General features: G+C 42.1%; 1 protein-coding gene and 1 long non-coding RNA gene across 2 annotated transcripts in view; one reads left to right on the forward strand and one right to left on the reverse strand.

The window, feature by feature from the left end:
* The window catches only part of LOC134355490 (synaptophysin-like protein 2), a 28,401-nt gene extending 12,558 nt beyond the window's left edge, over positions 1-15,843 (reverse strand). The window contains exons 1-2 of the mRNA XM_063065449.1: positions 15,635-15,843; positions 15,460-15,531 (exon numbers count right to left, since the gene is read on the reverse strand). Of these exons, the coding sequence (XP_062921519.1) occupies positions 15,460-15,531; positions 15,635-15,655 (93 nt within the window). The 5' untranslated portion in view covers positions 15,656-15,843. The remainder of the gene's footprint in view (positions 1-15,459; positions 15,532-15,634) is intronic.
* On the forward strand, positions 1,479-13,295 carry LOC134355491 (uncharacterized). The gene is made up of 3 exons (XR_010020096.1): positions 1,479-1,716; positions 2,194-2,277; positions 12,832-13,295. It is a non-coding gene; the product is annotated as an uncharacterized LOC134355491 (long non-coding RNA).
* Positions 15,844-23,106: the final 7,263 nt, after the last annotated feature.

A 23,106-nucleotide genomic window follows, 5' to 3' on the forward strand; every position in this document is an offset into this window, starting at 1 on the left:
TGGAGAGATCTCACCTCTCAGATGAAAGCCACTGAGTTCCTTTTTGGATCTGTAAATGATTTAATGCCTCCAAGTGTTATGGATTTCTTTACATGTAGAAACATTTGTTCTACGTCTAATCTTTCATGACCTCTGTCAGATCACACCTCAGCCATTTAATTTTTCCTGATACTCACTCACATTTTGCTTCCGGTATTGACACTGTAAAAAAAACTTACATTTCATCTTCAGCAGTACCTCCACACACATTTAGTTATAAAGAATATGTCAAGAGTGATATCACCAAGGAAAATGCTGGCCAGAACAACGCAAGGTGCTCAGGTGCGATCTGAACAAAATTTAAATGAAGACTGCAATTGCTGAGTGAACTGCAATATAAACAAGATATTGGGAAAAACGCAGCAGATTAGGCAGCACCTGTACGAGCAACAGGTCCAGGTCTGGGACAGTCGATCAGTTCTGAAGAGATGCACACCCAAAATGTTAATTGCTTTTCTTTTATACAGATGCTGCTAGACCTTCTGAGTTTTTCCCAAGTCTTTTTTTTTTCCTGATTTTATCCGTTTTCCTTTGCTTCTCATTTATGGTTGGGTGGGACAACTAGAGGTCATGGGTTAAGAGTGAAAGGTGAAAAGTTTAAGGGCAACACGAGGGGAAACTTCACTCAGAGCACCGAGAGAGCATGGAGGGAGCTGCCTGTGCAAGTGGTGCATGCGAGCTTGATTTCAACAACTGAGAGAAGTTTGGATAGGTACATGAATGATAGGATGATAGTCCCGGTGCAGGTTGATGGGAGTAAGCAGTTTAAGCGGCTCTACATGGACTAGATAGACTAAAGAGCCCATTTCTGTGCTATACTTTTCTATCACTATGGTACAGTAATAGTGATCAACTCAATTCAGAAATAATTATATCATTTAGATCACTAAAACCCCAAACAAGAGAGTCTGGTGGCAACTAGTTATAACCAGATATTATGCTGGTTTTGTCATTACAACAATGCTCAGCATGTCACAAAACTCTCCTACAAAACGTGTAATTGTTTTGAAACAGTTTATGTATGTAATCACTCGTGTTTACTGTACAACAGTGCGCGCCTGAATAATTCCAAGATGAAAAGAGAGAGCGAGACAGGTGGTGAGGTGCGGGGGCAGCACGAGGAGGAGGGGTCAGGCTTGTTCAAACCCTGCACCAGTTGTTCTGAGCTCAAGGTAAATCGGATGTCAAATGCCTGCATTAGCCCAAATTCCAGGCTGCAGAGGGTTAATTTGCACACAATGCAATCAAGTATGATTTTTTTTGCAAGGTCCACTCCCAGTGGCTAATAATAGCTGCAGAATGGAAAGCTGCAGGAACAGGAGTGCACAACCCACTGGTGTGAATCTTACACACACTCCACAAGCTAAAATTAAACTGCAGCTTCACACATGGGGAAGACAAGACTGCAGAAAGCTCTGGCTGCACGTTACACTGCACGCCATCTGCTCTAGAAGAGAACGGTGCCCCAATCCTACGTGGAGCCTAGGCCTTGGGAAAGGAGTGGTCACTCACGAATGCTGCCAAAACATACTACTTGTCATGGTGCAGCACCACGCCACAGCTCTGGACTGGGATTTGAACCCAGGCTCAGACTTATAAAGGCTGCAGACATCCCACACTGCAAAAACTCATTTCAGGGAGTTAGCACCATCAATTTGCGGGAGACTTCCAGGAGAGGTGAGATGTCTGCAATAGAGTAGCTCCTTAGCAGCTAGTCAGCTAGTTTAAATAACGTTAGCTATGCTAATGAACAAATGACACCTGTTAAACTCACCTCAAAATGTCTTTTACAGTCTTAACCCACCATGGGCAATAGAAAGGTCACTGTTGCAAACAGTGCAGTGAGCAACACTGTCATTATTTTTTACCCCTATTAGCCAGGGGTACGCTTTAGTGTAGTCTGGGGTGACATAGGTTTTTTTTTTGGAACACTCTGCCATGGCACGCTCTTGCTCGCTCTCTCTCTCACGTGATCGCTTGTGCACTCTCGCTTGCTTGCTCTCGCTCGCGCGCTCTCTCTCTCACACACACACACACACACACACACACACACACACACACGTGGTCGCTCGTGCACTCTCAAGCGCACTCGCTTGCTTTCTCTCGCTCGCTCTCAAAAAAATTGATTTCCGTGATATTGTATATAATTTGCAGGCATCAGGAAGCCACTATTCATATGCGGGAGACTACCGGAACTTCTGGGAGAGGTGGGATGTCCGAGACTGGTAAAAGCTCAAAGTAAATTTATTGCTGAAGTACACGCTGTATGTCACCATATCCAACCCTGAAATTCATTTATTTACAGGCATTCACCATAGATACAAGTAAATGCCATAGAATCAGTGACAAACTAATATGGCAGAGGGATGGGAACTAGTATGATGGAGCTGAGGATGAGCCAGCAGGAGTACAAGTAGATGATGGGTGTAACATGAATGTAAGGAAGGACAAGCCAATGGCTGGGTACAAAAGTAAGCAGAGCAAAGAGCCAAATTGTACCACAGAGGCAAAATTCAAAAGAATGTAGGACTGAAGGTGCGTGTAGCATTCGGAATAAGGTGGCGAACTCATGGTGCAATTACAGACTGGTCGGTATGACGTTGCGGGCATCACTGAGTTGTGGCTGAAAGGCGGCCAAAGTTTGAAGCTTAACATCAAAGGATATACTTTGTATCAAAAGGTCAGGCAAAAAAGGTATAGGTGGTGGCAGGGCTCTGATGGTAAGAGATGGAATTACATCTTTAGAACGAGGTGACATCAGGTCACAGAAATGTTGAACCTTTGAGGGTGCAGTTAAGAAATTGCAAAGGTTAAAAAAAACATTATGGGAATCATATGCAGTATAGGCCTCCAAATAATAGCCAAGATGTGGGGTTGAGATTACAAAAGGCTTTTAAAATCCAACAAAAGGCAAATTAAAAAAGCTACAAGGGGAAACATGAAATACGAAGGCTGACTAGCCAATAATATAGTTTTTTCAGTTATATAAAGTGTAAAAAGGGAGGTGAGAGTTGATATTGGACCACTGGAAAATGATGCTAGCGAGGTAGGAATGGGAGACAAAGAAATGGCAGATGAATTTAGTGGGTACTTTGCATCTGTCTTCACTGTGGAAGACAATAGCAGTGTGCCAGAAGCCCATGAGTGTCAGGGAGCAGGAGTGAGTGCCATTGCTATTACAAAGGAAAAAGTGCTCCGCAAGCTCAAAGGTCTTAAGGTGGACAAGTCACCCGGACTAGATGGACTACATCCCAGAGTCCTGAGAAGTTACAGAAGAGATAACAGATGCATTGGTCATGATCATTCAGGTATCGCTTGATTCTGGCATGGTCCTAGAGGACTGGAAGATTGCAAATGTCACTCACTTTTTAAGAAAGGAGGAAGGCAAAATAAAGGAAATTATATGGCAGTTAGCCTAACCTCCATGGTTGGGAAAGGTTGGAACCTGTTATTAAGGATGAGGTTTCAAGGTACTTGGAGACTAATAATAAAATAAGTCAAAGTCAGCATGGTTTCTGTAAAAGGAAATCTTGCCTGACAAATCTGTTAGAGTTCTTTGAGAAAGTAACAAGCAGGCTGGACAAACTCGAGGCAGTGGAGGTCTTTTACTTGAATTTTCAGAAGGCATTTGATAAGGTGCCACATGAGGCTGCCTAACAAGATATTTAATCTTATGGCATTAAAGGAAAGGGGAATGGCTAACAGGCAGGAGGCAGCCAGTGGGAACAAAAGGGGCCTTTTCTGGTTGGCTGCTGGTGACTAGTGGTGTTCCTCAGGGGTCAGTATTGGGACCACTTCTTCTCACATTGCTTGTCAATGATTTAGATAATGGAATTGACAGCTTTGTGGCAAAGTTTGTGGATGATACGAAGATAGGTAGATGGGTAGGTAATGCTGAGGAAGCAATGCAACTTAGACAAATTGGAAGAATGGGTAAAAAAAAAAGTAGCAGGTGGAATACTGTTGGAAAATGTACGATAATGTACCTTGGTAAAAGGAACAATAGTGCAGACCATCTAAATAGGGACAAGGTTAAAACAGAGGTGCAGAGGGAGTTAGGAGTACCCGTGCATGGCTCCTAGAAGTTTGATTTATAGGTTGAGTCTGTGTAAAGGCGGCAAATGCAATGTTGGCATTTATTTCAAGGGGATTAGAATATAAAAGCAAAGAGATAATGCTGAGTCTTTACAAGACACTAGTCAGGCTGCACTTGGGGAAGCGGCAACAGTTTTGGGCCCTATATCTCAGAAAAGATGTGTTACCATTGGAGAAAGTCTAGAGGAGGTTCTCGAGTAGATTCTGGGAATGAAGAGGTTAACATACAAGCAGCATTTGGCAGCTTTAGGCCTGTACTCACTGGAATTTAGAAGAATGCAAGGGGTGGGGTGGGAGAGATCCCATTGAAACCTACCGAATATTGAAAGGACTAGTTAGGGTGGATGTGGAGAGACAGTTTCCTACACTGGGGGTATCCAGAACTAGAGGGAATAGCCTCAAAACTGAGGAGCGACTCTAGAACAGAGGTAAGGAGGAATTTTTAGCCAGAGAGTAGTGAATCTGTGGAATGCTCTGCCACAGACTGCGGTGGAGGCCAAGTCTGTGCATATATTTAAGGCGGAAGTCGATTGTTTCCTGATCGGTCAGGGCATCAATGGATATAGTGAGAATGCAGGTGTATGGGGTTGAGTGGGATCCGGGATCAGCCATGATGGAATGGCAGAGCAGACTCAATGGGCCAAATGGCCTAATTCTGCTCCTGTGTCTTATAAACTACACAAAAACGAAGACACAGATACAACTGATGTGCAAAACAAGACAAACTGCACAAATACAAAAAGAAAATCAAATAAGTATAATAAATAATCAAAAAATAACAGTACCACGCGATGTAAAGTCCTTGAAAGTGAGTCCGTAGATTGTGGAATCAGTTCAGTTTTGGGGTGAGTGAAGTTATCCACTCTGGTTCAGAAGCTTGAAAGTTAAAGGATAACAACAATTCTTGAACCTGGTGATGTGGGACCCAAGGCTCCTGCATCTCCTTCCCGAGAAGAGAGCATGGCCTGGATGGCAGGCGTTCTTGATGATGGATGCTGCTTTCTTGTGGCAGCCCGCCATGTCAGTGTTCTCAGTGGTAATCTCCTGAGTCATGCCTAACACAAGCTATGTGTTACCAATCTAAAAATAGCAACTTGCATTTATTCACTAGTTTTAAACAAAGTATCAAAGTCAAAAGGGTTTTCACAGAAGCATGAGAGCAACAAAAAGAGAGAAAAACATTGACTGCAAGCCAAAGGCATTCCTGCTTTATTGAATACACTGTGCCTCATCAGAAATCCAGAATGCTTCACATGGCCTCAGCAAGCAATCAGCGGAATGAGCTCAAAGTCTTGATTTCTAACTCTGAATGCAGAACAGTACATCGAACAGGAACACGCCCATCAGCCCAGCATGTTTGTGCTAATTCCACTTACCCTACATGGTCTATACGTTTCTTTAAACAATGCTGTCCTCTATTTCCACCACTTTCACTAGTGGTGTGCTTCAGGCACCGACCACTCTGTGCAAAGCTTTCACCATTGCACCTCTAAGACTGAGATCTGCCTGGACAGCAAGTTTCAGCAGACAGTTACAGCCTGAGAACCGATCTCTCTACAGCAGGGGTTCCAAACCTTCTATATGCCAATACCATTAGCCAAGGGGTCCGTGGATCCCAGGAGGGGAACCCTCGCCCTACAGTCAAGGAACAATAGGTAGCTCATACACAAGCCCCACATGCATCCCATTCTCAAACTGGTAATTACTCTGGGAATAAAATGGTAACCAAGAACCTGGAACCAGGTTCCAGATGTTTGTGTGGGTGGGGGACAAGTGTGCAAAGGGATAGGTCAAACATCTGTAGAGATGGGGAATTCAAACATTAAACTGACAAATAAGTACAGGCTGGGCACCCCTTATCCACAATTCCAAAAGTTTTTTGAGCACGACATCACAAATGAAAAATTCCTGTATTTTGACTAGTGGGCATGAGGCATATTGTCTCTCAGGCATCACAGCTACAGGAAATTGAGGGGTACGTTGAGGGTAAATGAGGCCAATGATTACATTAGCAGTAACAGTCTAGATGCAAGGATAGAGCTTCTGCAAGATTTTAGTCAACTATGAAAAATTCAAGAATTATTTTACTTCAACCCTTCGGTTCTTATACAAACCTAATCACTAGTGTTTTGCAATATTGCAACATTCCTTTGCACTAGAATGGACAGTTTGGGTCACCTTACTTTTTTTTTTAAAAACCAAAAAGTCTTTTTTCTTGTGAATGGTACTAATATGCTACGAGTCTGTGATGTTGCTGCAGGCAAGTTCCTCATTTCACTTGGTGCATACATGAACTTGTGTACAGGACAATACATTTGACTTTGGTAAATAAAAAAACAGGGTCTCTAGCTTACAGCAATGAGTGATGAAATAGGAATAGGAACCTGTGGCTTAAAAATGATAGCAACATACATCAAAGTTGCTGGTGAACGCAGCAGGCCAAGCAGCATCTATAGGAAGAGGCGCAGTCGACGTTTCAGGCCGAGACCCTTCGTCAGGACTTAAAAATGATAGACGGGTGGGCACCAGTACTTGTACCTCAAGAATGGTGGTCCCAATGGCTTCATGGAAGTATTACTAATGCAAATATGAAGAAGTTTGACCACATTTGCTATGGGGTTGCAATTAGAATGTAGCATTAGAAAGGAGAAACTGAGTACAACTGATTTGATAAAATAAATGACCAGAATTAGTACTGTATTAGACAAGATCAGAACATTAAAAATATTACTTATAGAGACACAGCCTGGAGTGTGCCCTTCTGGCTCTTTGAGCCAGACCCTACAGCAATCCACTGATTTAAACCCAGCCTGATCACGGGACAATTTACAATGACCAATTAACCTACCAACCGGTACGTCTTTGGACTGTGGGAGGAAACTGCAGCACCTGGAGGAAACCCATGCAGTCATGGGGAGAACATACAAACTCCTTACAGGCAGTGTTGAGAATTGCATCTGGGTCACCTGTACTGTAAAGCATTGTGCTAACACCACACGACCGTGCCACCCCACTGTGTGCACAAACCCACAAAACTTGGTAAATTTGAGTGATTAGTTAGAACACTAGTGGAGACACAGAATACAAGAGCAAAATGGTTATACTACAACTAGTTAGGTCACTGCAAGTGTATTATGCTCATTCACAGTTACCACATTATTGGAAATATGCAACTGATCTGGAGAGAGTAGAGAGGAGATTCACAAGGATAAGATAAGATGAAGCTTTATTTATCCCAAAGGAAATTATTGTTGCAAAGTTGATCAGTCAGAAATATGTAGCTTAAAATACACAATGCAAGCACTGAGGTATGAAGAACTAAAATATACATCAAAAAGTAATAGTGTAAAAAAAAGGATGTGCAATGAAACCAAATAACTATATACCAAGGAAGAGGAGTTGTAGAGTCTTATAGCCACAGGGAGAAAGGATCTCCTGAGGTGTTCAGTGGTTGTTGCCAGGACTGGAAGATTAGGGGTACAAGGACAAGTACCAGTCACTGCCTTGGTAACAGAGGATGCTGAGTGGAGACCAAGTTGTCACGTGAAATTATGGAGGGGTGGCATGGTAGTGTAATGGTTAGTGTAACACTATTACAGCGCCAACAACGTGATTTCAATTCCCGCCACTGTCGGTAAGGTGTTCACACGTCCTCCGCTGACTGCATAGGTTTTCTTTGGATGTTCCAGTTTCTAAAGGCACACCAGTTAGCAGATCAATTGTTCACAAGTGTGTAATTCAGCGTCATGGGCTCATTGAGCTGGTTACTGCATTGAACCTTTAAATAGAATAAAAATAAATAGGTAGAGCTCATTCCCCTTAATGGAGAAGTTTAAAACAGGGACACCGATGAAAGTAATTTTTGAAAGTGGAGATGGGAGAGAAGGAAGAGCTTTTCAAACCCAGATGGTGCTAGAGCCTGGACAACACCACCAATAACAATGGTGGAAGTGGGGGGAAAAAAAAATCTTGAAAGACCCTTAAAATGGGTTTTAAAAACAAACTGACTTGAGCACTTTAAATCTGGTGATAGAAGGTGGGACACCCAGGGCTCCTGTATTGTTGCTTTCCCATGACCTGTGTGACTCTGAAAATAGACTGTGGTGGTGCTTGCCAAACATTAATCTGACTACACACTTCTTAAAACATTTTAAAAATCATGTGAGAAGTTAGACAGGGCACCATTTCAAAGTTTGTGGATGGCAAATGGAGTGCAGTACACAATGGGGATAATAAATATCAAAAGCACATACACCAACAAGTGTATAGGGAAAACACGCCAGATGAAATTGAACACACACTTCAAAATGGAATGAATGAACCTACTCTAATTTAAATCATTCTAAAATGAACAGGGGGACCTGGATGCCAATGTGCTCAAATCCTTGATGATAGGCTGGGGTGATTAAATAAATTGTTGGGCTTCACAAACTGAAATAGGAAGGCAGCATAGAAACAAATTTTGGTTCAGTCCATTAGGAGGAATACATACAATTCCAACCACCAAACAAGGTAGACATGCAGAAAAGTGTAAACAAAATCGACCCAGAGATCAGCAAATTCAGCAATGTGGATAGTCTGAGTAGTCTATAGACTAAGATGAGACTTGATGAAGTGTTCAAAAATCATCCAGACCAACCAAAAACAAAAGAATCTCTGGTGGAAGAGTTGGGTCCCAAGAAATATATCTAACAAAATTAACAAAAAAAAACAAGGGTGACACAAGGAAAACTTTTCCAGTAGGCAGTAAATCAAGAATTCATTGCCTGAGAGCCCATTCAATGTTAATTTTTTTTTGAAAGGGACTTGGAAAGAATCTTAACAAAGAAATAAATAAAGTTTCAGGGCCATAGAACAAAGCCAGAGCATGCAACTGGCTTAATTGCTCTGACAGAGAGGCACAGGGGGTTCAACATACTGAATAGCTTTTTACAGAAGGAAGATGACCAAGGGAGATATATTTGAAGTTTAAATTCCACGCAGGATCAACAGGAAGAACACATCTCATGAGGGCGGGGGCGAGAAATTGAGTAAGAAGTTTTTTCATCCAAAGAGCTGAGCCAGTCTTTAACTTACCGCCTGAAAGGCCGATAGAGGGAGAACCCCTCAAAATTAGGATACATGGGAAAGTGCTTGAAGAAATTAAAACAAAGCAACAGACAGAGTGGTGGGAAGGATTTACCTAAATAGCTTAATATTTGGTGGGGATAGATACAATCTGCCCAATGGTCTTCAATGCTAAGAATTTTCACAATTCTTTTGGAAGCTAAATTAATTAACTTTTGATCAGAGAAAAACTTTCAGAAGGTTTAAAAATAAAGTCCAAGGCTGGAAAATAAACAATAAGAGGCATGAAGCAGCCTGAAAGCATTACAGAGCTTGATGCAGAAAGATCCAATAACAGATGATCAAAGAAACTGTGAAGGAGGAAAAAAAGTGATGCAAAATATGGTGATGGTCTGAAGCCTCTACTGATCACCTTCACTCCTTAAACTTAAGAAAACAATAAGTGCAATGGAGTTTTAGCTGAAACCCATTCATCACTGTCTGTTTGCTGAACTCAACTGGGCTGTTTGAACCTTGAAATTTTCACAACAATTTCAAATCATCTCTAACAAACTCTTATCTTCTCTGACTGATCCGAAGTACTCCATAAGACATAGGAATAGAATTAGGTCATTTGGCCCATGGAATCTCCTCCACCATTCGATCATGGCTGACTTCTCCTTCTCAACCCGATTCTCCTGCCTTCTTACTCGGGGGTTAGAGGACTATGTATCTGCCTGAGTTGGAGGAATGGGATTTCTTTTGCTGTTGTTGTTTTGTTGCACTGTGTTGTCTGTCGAGCATTGTGGGCGTACTATGTAGGCGACAGAACGTGTGACAACCCGTATGGGCTATCCCAAGCACACCCTCAGGTGTGTTGGTTGTTAATGCAAACAATGCATACCACTATGTTTTTATATACACCTGATAAACCCGAATCTTGAACCTTTAAACACCCTGACTAATCAAGATCCTATCAACCTCCACTTTAAATATTCACAATGACTTGGCCTCTGTAGCTGTCTGTGACAATGAATTCCACAGATTCTCCACCCTCTGGCTAAAGAAATTCCTCATCTCTGTTCTAATGGTTCAGACTTCTTACAGAGAACTCATTTTTAAAATCAATTCATTGTTGCCAGTCACATCTTCAGCTCTAAACTCTGAAATATCCACTCAACAATATCTGAATACAGTGGACTCCAGTTAATTGGGTCAATGGTTAATCACAGCAGCAGCTTATTTGAAACAACTTGAAGAACAAAAAACAAGGGAGAAAATAGCTGGGATTCCCTTTGTTTATTTGGGACATTATGCCACTTAACTGGCACAGCAGACTGTTGCCGAATAACTTTTAAAACTAGTATCAGTCACATGCATTTGCATGGTCGTTAGAATCTACACCATGCTAAGAGCAAACAGTTTTTAGTAGTGTCGTTACATGTGTTTGTGCTCAAAAAACAGTGATTTTTGTCACTGATAGTTGGTGAGAAATAAGCAGTAAAACAATTCAGTGCTATAACGCTCAGTGGAGTTCTAAGTAGTCGGGCTTAGAAATGCAAGTAACAGCCAAGAGTAGAAATGAAACTAGTTCACTACTTCAACAAGGTAGGAACTACAAAGGACTTGAGGGCATCAACAATCATCTTCAATTTTACAATGAAAATGAGGATTTGGAAGATGTAATCATTGAAAGGATTGTATGAAGGCAGTCCATTATCTGCACTACTTGTCTAGAGCATTTTGCACTAATTTTGTTCATTTACTGTTGGCCAAAAGAACACACCAGCATATGCCAAATAAATTCTTCTGTCAATTACTATGAGAAAACAATGCACAATTTTATAGTCCAAGAGTCCTGATGAAGAACCTTAGCCTGAAATGTCAACTGCACTCTTTTCCAGAGATGCTGCCTGACCTGCTGAGTTCCTCCAGCATTGTGAGTTGCACAGTTTTATAGTGCTGTGGTATTAGTAGCATTCCAAATTGTTCTCCATTTCATTTAAATACATAACTTGATACTCATCAAGCAGCAATGCCTCAAAAAGGCAGTGGACATCATGAAGGGCACCCATCATACAGGCCATGCCTTGTTCTCACTGTTACCAACAGAAAAGAGATACAAAAGTCTGTAAGCACACACTTAACGATTCAGGAACAGCTTCTTCCCCTCTGCCATCCAATTTTGGAGTGGACATTGAACCCATGAACACTACCTCACCACTTAATTTAAATTTTTGCATATGCACACACTTACTGTAATTTTGTTTTTTTTTATTAAGCATTGCACTGTTGCTGCAAAGTCAACAAACTTCACAACATATGCAGATGACATTAAACCCAATTCTGATTCAGCTAAATGGCAGTTTTTCTTTTTTATACTTTTAAAATTATTTCCATAAAACTGCAACTAACTGGGACAGCTGCATAATCGGGCCAAAACGTACTGGCCCAAATTAACCACAATCCACTGTGTTCCACCTTGCCCTTTTCAGAAAAGGGCCTTTAAACCTGCCACTGTGACCAGGATCAGCACGATGGGGATATCATCAGGAATTTGATCTTGATATGGAAATCTGAGGTCACATTACGTGCAGACATCCAAATAACCTACGGTATGCCCTCTTCTCATTGCTACCAATAACGTGGTGGTACAGGAGCCTGATGACGAACACTCACTTTTAGAACAGCTTCTTCCCCTCCATCAGATTTCTGAATGGACAGTGAACCCATGTACGCTACCTCAATATTTTGTACTTAGAAAATGTGCAGAGTACATTTATTGTAATTTATAGTTTTTAATGTATTACAATGTACTATTGTCACAAAATAATATTTCATAGAGCTATATTTAGTTTACATTGTTGGTCAAAAAAGGGGTGGGAGTAGTTTAACGAGTTGAGGGGAGTAGGGTTGGAAGTTCTGCTTTCCCTTCCTAATATAGCTGGAGCACTGCAAGATCTCACCAGGTCCCATGTTCTAAATGATCACGAGTTTCTCTGTAGCTCTAGTGAGATTCTGATAAATCAGGGGTTCCATTGCTTAATGGTGTTGGACAATTGCATAAGGCTGGGAACCCCTGTGCTACAGGGGCTTCATCCCACAATATGATTCCACACATATTGGCCAATTTTCTGGGTGTTTCCAGAAGTTTCAGATTCATCATATTGCAGTTTTGTGAGTTCCCTTTTCCTTCCCCAGCCTCACTTGTAGCCCTGTGCATGTAGGCTGCAACCACAACCAGAATAGGACACCAAGTCTGTAAATTTACCCACAAATACTCAAGCCAGCGGCATCTGTGCGAGAAAAGGAATTGGCTACATTTAGGGTAAAAACTACACATCTGAGCCCAAAACATTGACAAGTCATTTTCTCTCACAGATACTGCGCGACCCGATGGGTTCTTCCAGCAGATTGTTTGTTGCTCCAGATTCCAGCACCTCCCATCTCGTGTCACCAGAGCTTCTCATGCTTGCCCGCTCCAATTTTCCTTTCAAATGCCACAACCTAATCTATTTGTAGACCGTGAATATTCTCTGGCTCGGCAAAGGAGGGAAATAATAGAAAAGTATGGCAGGCACCCTCATGCCAAGTCTCCCCTTTGCTCAGATTCTGCCTGCAGTAATCTGTTGTGTCTTTTCATGAACACAGGAACAGAAGACAGCCTCCGGGCCCACTGGACCAGTCCTGGCATTCGACATGTTCATGGCTGATCAGCCTGAACGAGAAGGCTTTCACAGAAATGAAATCATCCGTTGTCATCTTCCAAAATTTCCTAGATTTGGGATTTGAAACACCCTGATACACTGTCACCTTCTAGGATAAATACTGCACACCAAGGTCATTTCACTCCCATTAATATTAATAAAATATAGCATTGTTGGCCCAACAGTAGAGCTATCTGCATGTGGTACCGGCTAGTAGTCCATGAGCAGGTACAACACATAGTTGGTGGTTTGGCCCCATATTAGTCCAAATTAGCAGACTTGGGAGTTTAGAGGGTTCATTTTCATAGTTAACAAATGTCGCACTGAGAGGAGCAAAAATTTTAGTAACTAATTGCTTTCAAAGGAAGGGTGTAAAAGGGCTGTGAAGCAATTGAAGCAGAGAACTCCAGTTGGAGAGCTGGCCCAGGCGGATGTGCTGACTGACCACTTTTTAAAAAAGCGGGGCCATTATTTAAAGCAGGAAGAAAAATAATTCGGTAAACAAAGATTGTAATGCCTGAAGCACTTATTAAAAAAATGTACATCTTTTATCTTTAATCCTGTTATCTTTTATCACAGTCTTGGCATTAGTTGAATGAGGGAATGACGAGTTGTCTAAAACCAACCAACAAAGCACAAGCAGTGTCTCAAGAATAACTCAAATCAGAATCAAGTTTATTATCACTAACATATTTCCTGAAAGTTGTTATTTTATGACAGTGTTATGGTGTAATACATAACATATAGATTCCTGACTGCAATTTGTAGTATAAAAAGTAATGCAAAAGAAGCAAAAATAGTGAGGTAGTGTTCATGGTTTCACTGTCTGTTCGTAAATCCAATGGCAGAGGGGAAGAAGCTGTTGTTGAAAGGTCAAGTGTGTCCTCAGGCCTCTTACCTCCTCGCTGGTCTTGATCACACATCCCCTGTTGCTAATTCCTGAGGGAAAACTTGGTTCGAACAAAATTTAACCTGGGTGGAGCAAAAGCCATTGTACCAAAATAAGGTGGTAGCCATTTAACACTGAGGCAAACAACTGAGGATGACGGATCTCTGGAATTCTCTACTCTGGGTGGTTGTAGAGGATACATCTTTAAAGGTAGATTGATTCTTGTAAAGAGTGTTTAATTGAGGGCTATGAAGAACTGGCTCAGAAGATTCTTTGAGCCAATCACCCAGATAAAGACCAGCATCTGTACAGTAGCAGAAATCACCAAGCATAACTAGAAGATGAGCTTCTGGCCACTGGCACTTGCCTATATCAAAACTGCTTATGACATGGCATCATCCAATTCATCCATGCCCTTTTATCTACTCCTAAAAGCCGCTTGCATGATTTGCTACCTCCAGACTTAACCATCCAACACAGCACTGGGGTGGCACAGCACAGTAGACCCGGGTTCAATTCCCACCACTGCCTCATTTCATCCCGCAATCCAGAGACGTTTCAGTTAGCAGGTTTATTTGTCCCGTGGTTAGGGCAGGATTGAATAGGGGGATTGCTGAGTGTTATGACTCGAAGGGCCAGAAGAGCCTATTCCATGCTGTGTGTCAATAAATAAATGATTCTGAGACATTGGAGACTTGGAGCATTACAAGGAGTCTTGGGGCTCCTTATCTAAGAATACAAAAGCAGCCTTCAGAACAGAGATGAGGAATTTCTTTAGCCACAGAGTGGCAAATCTGGGGCATTCATCCCCACAGGCGGCTATGGAGACCAAGTCAAAGGGTATATTAAAGTGAAGATTGCTAGGTTCTTGATTAGTAAGGGCAGAAAACGTTACAGGGAGAAGGCAAGAGAATGGGGTTGAGAAGGATAATAAATCAGCCACGATGAAGCAAGCTTGATGGGCCAAGTAGCCTAATCCTATTCCGATCTCTTATGGTGTATCCTCAAATTCATCCAGATTTCCACCTTGTGAAGACCCTCTTTACACATAACATTGTCCATTGGCTACTTCAACACCTACAAAACCACACATCGATTTAAAGGCTCTAGCTCGTAGGTACCCCATCTCTGGGATCTCCACTGCTTCTACAGTCTCTCAGCACTGACGCACTATGTAACTGTGGCTTCTTGCGAATCCCCCCAGGGAACAAAATTCCGGCATTTCAAGACACTCTTTGCAAAAGAAAGTTCTTTAACTAATCAGCTGATATCCCGCAAATATTTGTGGTACAGTGTCAAAAGTTTATTAATGCCGTCCATCTTCATTAAGACACAACTCGTGCAAGTTCTTACACAATACAACATTACTGTACCGAGAAACAAAGTTTTATATAGCTGCGGGGGGGGGGGGAATCTTACTTTCGGGGGTCAACTCCACATAACAAGCGGGTTCGGTGTTCCCCCAGAGGTGGAACAACCCAAAATTGCAGTCCTTTTATTCACACAGGCGCATCCCGCATCATTAAAACATTCTTCCTACTTCAATCATGAGCGCCCCTCACACAAACATTACATCCCATCCGGAAACACAACTTTACATGACCCACTGATATCAGAGTAATAAATATTGCTCTAAAACATTTCCTTTTACACGAGCAGAAACAGAAGGCCTGTAACACACACCCATTCCAAGACTTTGATAAATCCGAGCGGCTCCTTAAGAGGACCGAGGTCGAGTTTAAACTCAGCGAGCTTCTGAAATTACAAAAGAGAGGAGAAAAAGCAAACTTTTAATCCAAAAAATGCGCGCAGACACAAACTTTAAAACGGTTTCCAAACTTGCTGCAGCATCTCAGACCTTAACCGGGACCGCTTCCATTCCGTGACGCGAGAAGTAACTTCCCTTATATAACGTTGATCTCAGCTCCCCAACAAACAGTGTGAAAGTAGTTCAGAGAGACATGAAAACGCCGACAGAAAGAAAGTAGTTCAGAGAGACATGAAAACGCCGACAGAGAGAAAGCCACTCTCCACCCTCTAAAGCCAAACGGACAAGTGCAAATACAGTGGCTCCGAGGTCCCACGTGACCCAAGGCTAAAACTGACTCGAGGCCGGATATAATTGACCTGATCTCTAGTTAATCATTCAAATCTCAAAGGCAAATCCAATTAAGAAGCTAAGAGCTGGGTTATTAAAACTTCTTTATGGGTTAAGAGAGCTTAAAATCTGTAAATGTCGACATTATCCCAGACACTCCAACCCAGTCAAATACAATTATCACTGATGAGATACCGCCCCCGCTACATTTGGCTTCCCATCTTTCTGCTAATACTAACATCTTTTGATCGGATCTTTCCTAACAGGTCGACAATGAATCGTTGCAAAAGAAAAACTGCTGGAGCATCTCAACGGGTCATTTGTGGAGAATTTGTGGTGGGGACTAGCAATATTTTGGGTGGAGATTTTCATCTCAGCTACTTTTCCGTGCCAGATATAGGGAATCAAAGGAAATGAGGGTCATGCAAGAAAATGGAGATGGAAGATCAATTATAGAACATTTACCTGTAAAGCACAGAGACATTGGAGTATTGTATGCACTTTCCGTCACCTACCTATAGGAAAAATGTAGTAAGGTTGAAAGAGTACAGAGAAAATTTACAAGGATGTTGCCGGGTCTGGAGGACGTGAGTTATAAGGAAATATTGAATAGGTTAGGACTTTATTCCTTGGAACATAGACTGTGAGGAGATTTGATAAAGGTATACAAAATTATGAGGGTACAAATAGGGTAAAAGCAAGCAGGCTTTTTCCACTGAGGTTGGGTGGGAGCCAGAGGTCATGGGTTAAGGGTGAAAGGTGAAAGCTTAAGGGGAACATGAGTGGAAACTTTTTCACCCAGAGGGTCGTGAGAGCGTTTCCTGAGCTGCCAGCACAAGTGATGCATGTGAGCTTGATTTCATCATTTAGGGGAAGTTTGGATAGATACATGGATGGTAGGGTTATGGAGGGCTGTAATCCCAGTGCAGGCCAATGTGAGTAGGCAGTTTAAATGTCTTGACGTGGACAAGATGGGCTGAAGGGCCTGTTTCTATGACTCTACAGGGAGTTCAGCCCAGGATGTCTGTGCTGACCCGTACGCCAAATGGAACTAATCCCACCTGGCAGCACAGGATCTATAATCTCTCAATGTCCTTCACATTCATATGTCTACCTAAATGACTCTCAAATGCCACACTCACTGTCTGTTTCCAGCACCCCTGGCAGCATGTTGCAGGCACCCACCACTTAATCTGTAAAAAAAATTTCTCTGCAAATCTCCTTTCAACTTTTACCCAATATTAATATCAACTCTCAACAAGGAATTATTCAACCTAGTATGTCCAATATGTAAATGTTTAAGTATAACTTCTTTCCTTTTATACCCATCTCCCAGTTAAGTTCCCACCATCCTTTGAATTTTATAGAAATGCTGTTCTTTCTTTTCCTTATCCCAATTTTGTCGCCACAGTGATCTAATAGACTTTGCAATTATGGCTCTCACCTTCCCTTTATGCAAGGCACCACAACCTTTACATCCTTAATTTTAAGTGATTGCTTAGCTAGAAAGTCTGCCACTTCATTTCCTTCAAACCGAACACGGGCAGATTTTTTTGTGCCCATTTTTTTCCCATCCACCCAAAACTGAAGACCTTATCGATGCAGTGGTCCCAAAACTCTATTAATGTTGCCAATATTGGACTACCAACTTATGTCCTCTTATGTTAACTAAATAAACCATTTCTAACTGTAACCTGCATTGGTGTAAAGGGACTTCACCCCTTTCTACCAGTAATACAGAAATTGGGGATGATTTAGTAGCACCACAAGTTTTTTTAATATACAGTATTTACCATGTGTGTTGGCGCGTGGCCAAGTGGTCAAGGCGTTGGTCTAGAGATCTGAAGGTCGCTAGTTCGAGCCTCAGCTGAGGTAGCGTGTTGTGTCCTTGAGCAAGACACTTAACCACACATTGCTCTGCGATGACACCGTTGCCAAGCTGTATCGGCCCTAGTGCCCTTCCCTTGGACAACATCAGTGTTGTGGAGAGGGGAGACTTGCAGCATGGGCAACTGCCAGTCTTCCATACAACCTTGCCCAGGCCTGCTCCCTGGAAACCTTCCAAGGCACAAATCCATGGTCTCACAAGAGTAACGGATGCCTATATATATCACGTACTGGATTGTACTGCTGCCGCAAAGTTAACAAATTTGATGACATATGCTGGTGATATTAAACCTGATTCTGATCCTCATTTCAATGCTTGAACTTGAACTTTATCAAGGGGCTTTAAGACAGCTGGTGAGGCTGACCCAAAAGCAACAGATCGGTAATCAAAGAGAGATCTGATTAAAGCGATATACATTTGTTTAAGTGACCTCCTCGTCACACCCCAATCACACTCAACTAAGCACCTGAGCACACAACGGGCTTTTTCACACTTCTCTAGAATTGTATTCACACACACCTTCCATACTGAGAACCTGTTCCACGGACTCTTGTTTAAAAGACTTACCATATAACTTGAGATCAATTGTGGGTGTAATGTTCCTTTCAGAAAAACAAATAACGCGAGCCTTTGCAACAGAAAATTTAAACCCCCACCAACATTCCCATTCCTCTACTTCATTAATAGCTGCCTGCATTTTCCTAACTATATAACTTATACTCCAACCTCTCTTCAACACTTCACTGTCATCAGCATATAACAATTTGGAAATGTCTGAGCCAACATTTAAGAAAATATCATTAATCATAATATTAAAATGGAGTGGGCTACACACTCACCATGTGGAGTCCCATTCTCAATCTCAGACTCCTTAGAGAATATTGTTCTCACCCTAACTTATATCTTACTGTCACACAAAAAAAACTTGAATCGAATTGAACATTCTACCACCTATACCCATCTTTACCAATTTAAATAGCAATCCTTTGTCCATAACATATCATAAGCTTTCTCTATATCAAAGAAAGCTGCTACCACTGAGTTTTTATCAACTTTGGATTTACAAATATCAGATTCCAAGCTAAACACTGAGCCCACGGTCATTCTCCCTTTATGAAATCCAGATTGTTATACAGCTAATTTTCCACTACTTTTCACAACATAGTGGAGAGGATGTTTCCCATGGTGGGAGAATCTAGGATCAAAGGGCACGGTCTCAGAATAGAACATAGCACATAGAAATTTAAAGCACATTACAGGCTCTTCAGCCCACAATGTTATGTCGACCATACTCTAGAGACTGCTTAGAATGTCCCTAGTGCATAGCCCTCTATTTTTCTAAACTCCATGTTCCTATCTAAAAGGCTCTTAAAAGACCCCATTGTATCCGCTTCTACCACCGCCGCTGGCAGTGCAGTCCATGCACCCACTACTGTGTGTGTGTGAAAATTTTACCTTTGACATCCCCTTTGTACCTATTTCCAAGCACCAGAAACTACGCCCCCTCATGTTAGCCATTTCAGCCCTGGGAAAAAGCCTCCAGCTATCCACACGATTAATGCCCCTCATCATCTTATACACCTCCGATCCTCTGTTGCTCCAAGGAGAAAAGGCCAAGTCCACTCAACCTATTCTCATAAGGTACACCCTCCAATCCAGGCAACATTCTTGTAAATCTCCTCTGCACTCTCTCTATAGTATCCACATACTTCCTGTAGTGAGGTGACCAGAACTGAACACAGTACTCCAAGTACGGTCTGACCAAAGGCTTATATAGCTGTAACATTACCTCATTGGCTCTTAAACTCAATCCTACATTTAAGGAATGCCAACACACCATATGCCTTCTTGACAACACTGCCAACCTGCACAGTAGCTTTGAGTGTCCTATCGACACAGACACCAAGATTTCTCAGATCACTGCCAAGAGTCTTCGCATTTATATTATATTCTGTCTTCAAATTGGACTTACCAATATGAACCACTTCACACTTATCTGGGTTGAAGTCCATCTGCCATTTTTCAGCCCAGTTCTGCATCCTATCGATGTCCCGCTGCAACCTCTGACAACCCTCCAGACTATCCACAACACCCCCAACCTTTGTGTCATCAGCCAACCTCCTAACCCACTCGTCTACTTCTCCATCCAAGTCATTTATAAAAATCACGAAGAGAAGGAGTCCCAGACAGATCCCTGAGGCACACCACTGGTCACCAACCTCCATGCAGAATACAAACCATTTACAACTACCCTTTGCCTTCTGTGGACAAGCCAATTCTGGATCCACAAAAGCAAGGTCTCCTTGGATCTCATGCCTCCTTACTTTCTGAAGGGAACCTTTCATGGGGAATCTTACTAAATGCCTTATGGAAATCCATATGCACTACATCAATCTACCTTCATCAACGTGCTTTGTTACTCCCTCAAAGAATTCAATCAGACTCATACAGCATGACCTGCCCTTGACAAAGCCATGCTGACTATCCCTAATCAAATTATGTCTCTCCAAATGCTCATAACTCCTGCCTTTCAGGATTTTCTCCAACAACTTCCCACTACTGAAGTCAGACTCACTGGTCTATAATTTCCTGGGTTATCTCTATTCCTTTTGTTAAACAAGGGTACAACATTTGCAACCCTCCAATCCTCCAGTACTTCTCCCATCCCTATTGATGATGCAAAGATCATGGCAAGAGGCTCAGCAATCTCCTCCCTTATTTCCCACAGTAGCCTGGGGTATATCTCATCTGGTCCCAGTGACTTATCTAACTTAATGCTTTTCAAAAGCTCCTGCACATCCTCTTCCTTAACATCTATATGCTCAAGTGTTTCAGTCTGCTGTAAGTCATCCCTACAATTGCCAAGGTCTTTTTCCCTGCTGAATAGTATTCATTAAGTACCTCCGCTACCTCCTCCGATTCCATGCATACATTACCACTATCGCACCTGATTGGTCCTATTCTCACATGACTCATCCTCTTGCTCTTCACATGTATAATGCTTTGGGGTTTTCCTTAATCCTGCTGACCAAGGCCTTCTCATGGCCCCTTCTGTCTCTCCTAATTCCATTCTTAAACTCCTTCCTAACAACCTTCTAATTTTCTAGAGCTCTAATAGTACTTACTTTCTTGAACCTTTCATAAGCTTTTCTTTTTTTCTTAATTAGATTTTCTACATACTTTGTACACCGTGGTTCTTTAACTCTACCATCCTTTCCCTGCATCAATGAAACATACCTACGCTGAACTCTATGAACTCTATGGAAGTGTTCCCTGAATATTTGCCATATTTCTGCCGTGCATTTCCCTGAGAACATCTGCTCCCAATTTATGCTCTCAAGTTCCTGCCTAATAGCATCATATTTCCCCCTACCCCAATTAAATGTTTTCCCAAATTGTCTGCTCCTATCCCTCTCCAGCGCTTTGGTGAAGGAAATAGAATTGTGGTCACTACCTCCAAAATGCTCTCCAACCGAGAGATCCGACACCTGACCAGGTTCATTTCCCAATATCAGATCAAGTACAGCCTCTCCTCTATTTGGCTTATCTACATATTGCATCAGGAAACCTTCCTGAGCACACCTAACAAATTCCACCCCTTCTAAAACTCTTGCACCAAGGATATTCCAATCAATATTAGGAAAGTTAAAATCACCCATCACAACAACCCTATTATTACTGCTCTGTTCCAGAATCTTCCTTCCTATCTGCTCCTCGATATCCCTGTTACAATTGGGGGGGGGGGGTCTATATAAAAACACCCAGTAGATTTATTGCTCCTTTCCTGTTTGTAACTTCCACCCACACTGACTCAGTCGACAATTCCTCCATGACTTCCTCCTTTTCTGCAGCCGTGACACTGTCCCTAATTAGCAATGCCATGCCCCCACCTCTTTTGCCTCCCTCTCTGTTCTTTTTGAAACATCTAAAGCCTGGCACACCCAGCAGCCATTCCTGCTCCTGGGACAGCCGAGTCTCTGTAATAGCCACAATGTCACAGTTCCACATATTGATCCATGCTCTAAGTTCATCTGCTTTGTTTACAATACTCCTTGCATTAAAATAGACACATCTTAAACCATCAGGCTGAGTGCATCTTTGCTCTAACATCTGTCTATCCTTCCTCACAAACTCCCTACAAGCTGTCTCGACTTGTGCTCCAACCTCCCCATCTTCTGCCTCTTCACTTCAGTTCCCACCCCCTGCAAATCTAGTTTAAACCCTCCCCAGTAGAGGGATGTCTTCTTAGAACAAAGATGAGGAGGAATTTCTTTAGCCAGAGAGTGGTGAATCTGTGGAATTTGTTGCCACAGGTGGCTGTGGAGGCCAAGTCTTTAGATATTTTTAAGGCAGAGGTCGATAGATTATTGACTGATCAGGGTGTGAAGGGATACAGGGAGAAGGCAGAAGATTGGAGCTGAGAGGGAAAATGGATCAGCCATGATGAAATGGCAGAGCGGACTTGATGGGCTAAATCACATAATTCTGCTCTTACATCTTATGGTCTTATGGTCCAAAATAAGAAAGCCTTGCTATAACCATTCGTTCCATTATCTTACATACACGTGAAGTTAGCAAAATAGGTCTATAACTGGAAGTATCTGATTGATCCTTGCCAGGAATACAGGGATAACAACTGCTAATTTACAGGAAGGAAGTAGTCACCCTTCAATCCATATTGTATTAAAGAATTCCAAGACCAACATAAGTTTTGAATTTTATAAGAGTGTAAAGATATTACTGTATAACAAAAGTAGTCTTTCCCAGCACTATTAATAACCCTTTGAAATTCAGACAATGTAAATTCAACATCCAAGTGGGAACTGGGACATTGTCTTTTCTCAGCAATCTGAGGATTGCTTGCTAAAACTGTCTCTCTATAGGACCTCCCTACTTAAATTGGCCAAACTATGTACTGCACATCGACATATGTTTTTGCTAATAATTCTGCTTTTTTCAGCGGCAGTAACTGCAAACTTCTTCCTACAATACAAAAGCGGTAGCTCGTCAAGTTTTCCAACTCTCCCCATTTTTCATATCATGCCCCAAACTTCTCCTACCTAGATCTCTTTCCCAATACTATCACAGTCATCATCATTTTACATGCCGTGTCATAGGATGTAGGCAATCATGATCCCATGACCATGATTGTTCTTGGGAAATTTTTCTACAGAAGTGGTTTGCCATTGTCTTCTTCTGGGCAGTATCTTTACAAGATTGGCTGTTCTCAATCGCTCCAGGGTTGTTTTGAGGTGACAGACTGGCAGGCACTCTGTGAGCCACATGGAGAGCATACTGATGGGCTCATAGAGTGCATCACTGATTACGTCAACTTCTGTGTGGA

The sequence above is a fragment of the Mobula hypostoma genome, chromosome 13 (assembly GCF_963921235.1).
Source record: "Mobula hypostoma chromosome 13, sMobHyp1.1, whole genome shotgun sequence".
Taxonomy (NCBI): domain Eukaryota; kingdom Metazoa; phylum Chordata; class Chondrichthyes; order Myliobatiformes; family Myliobatidae; genus Mobula; species Mobula hypostoma.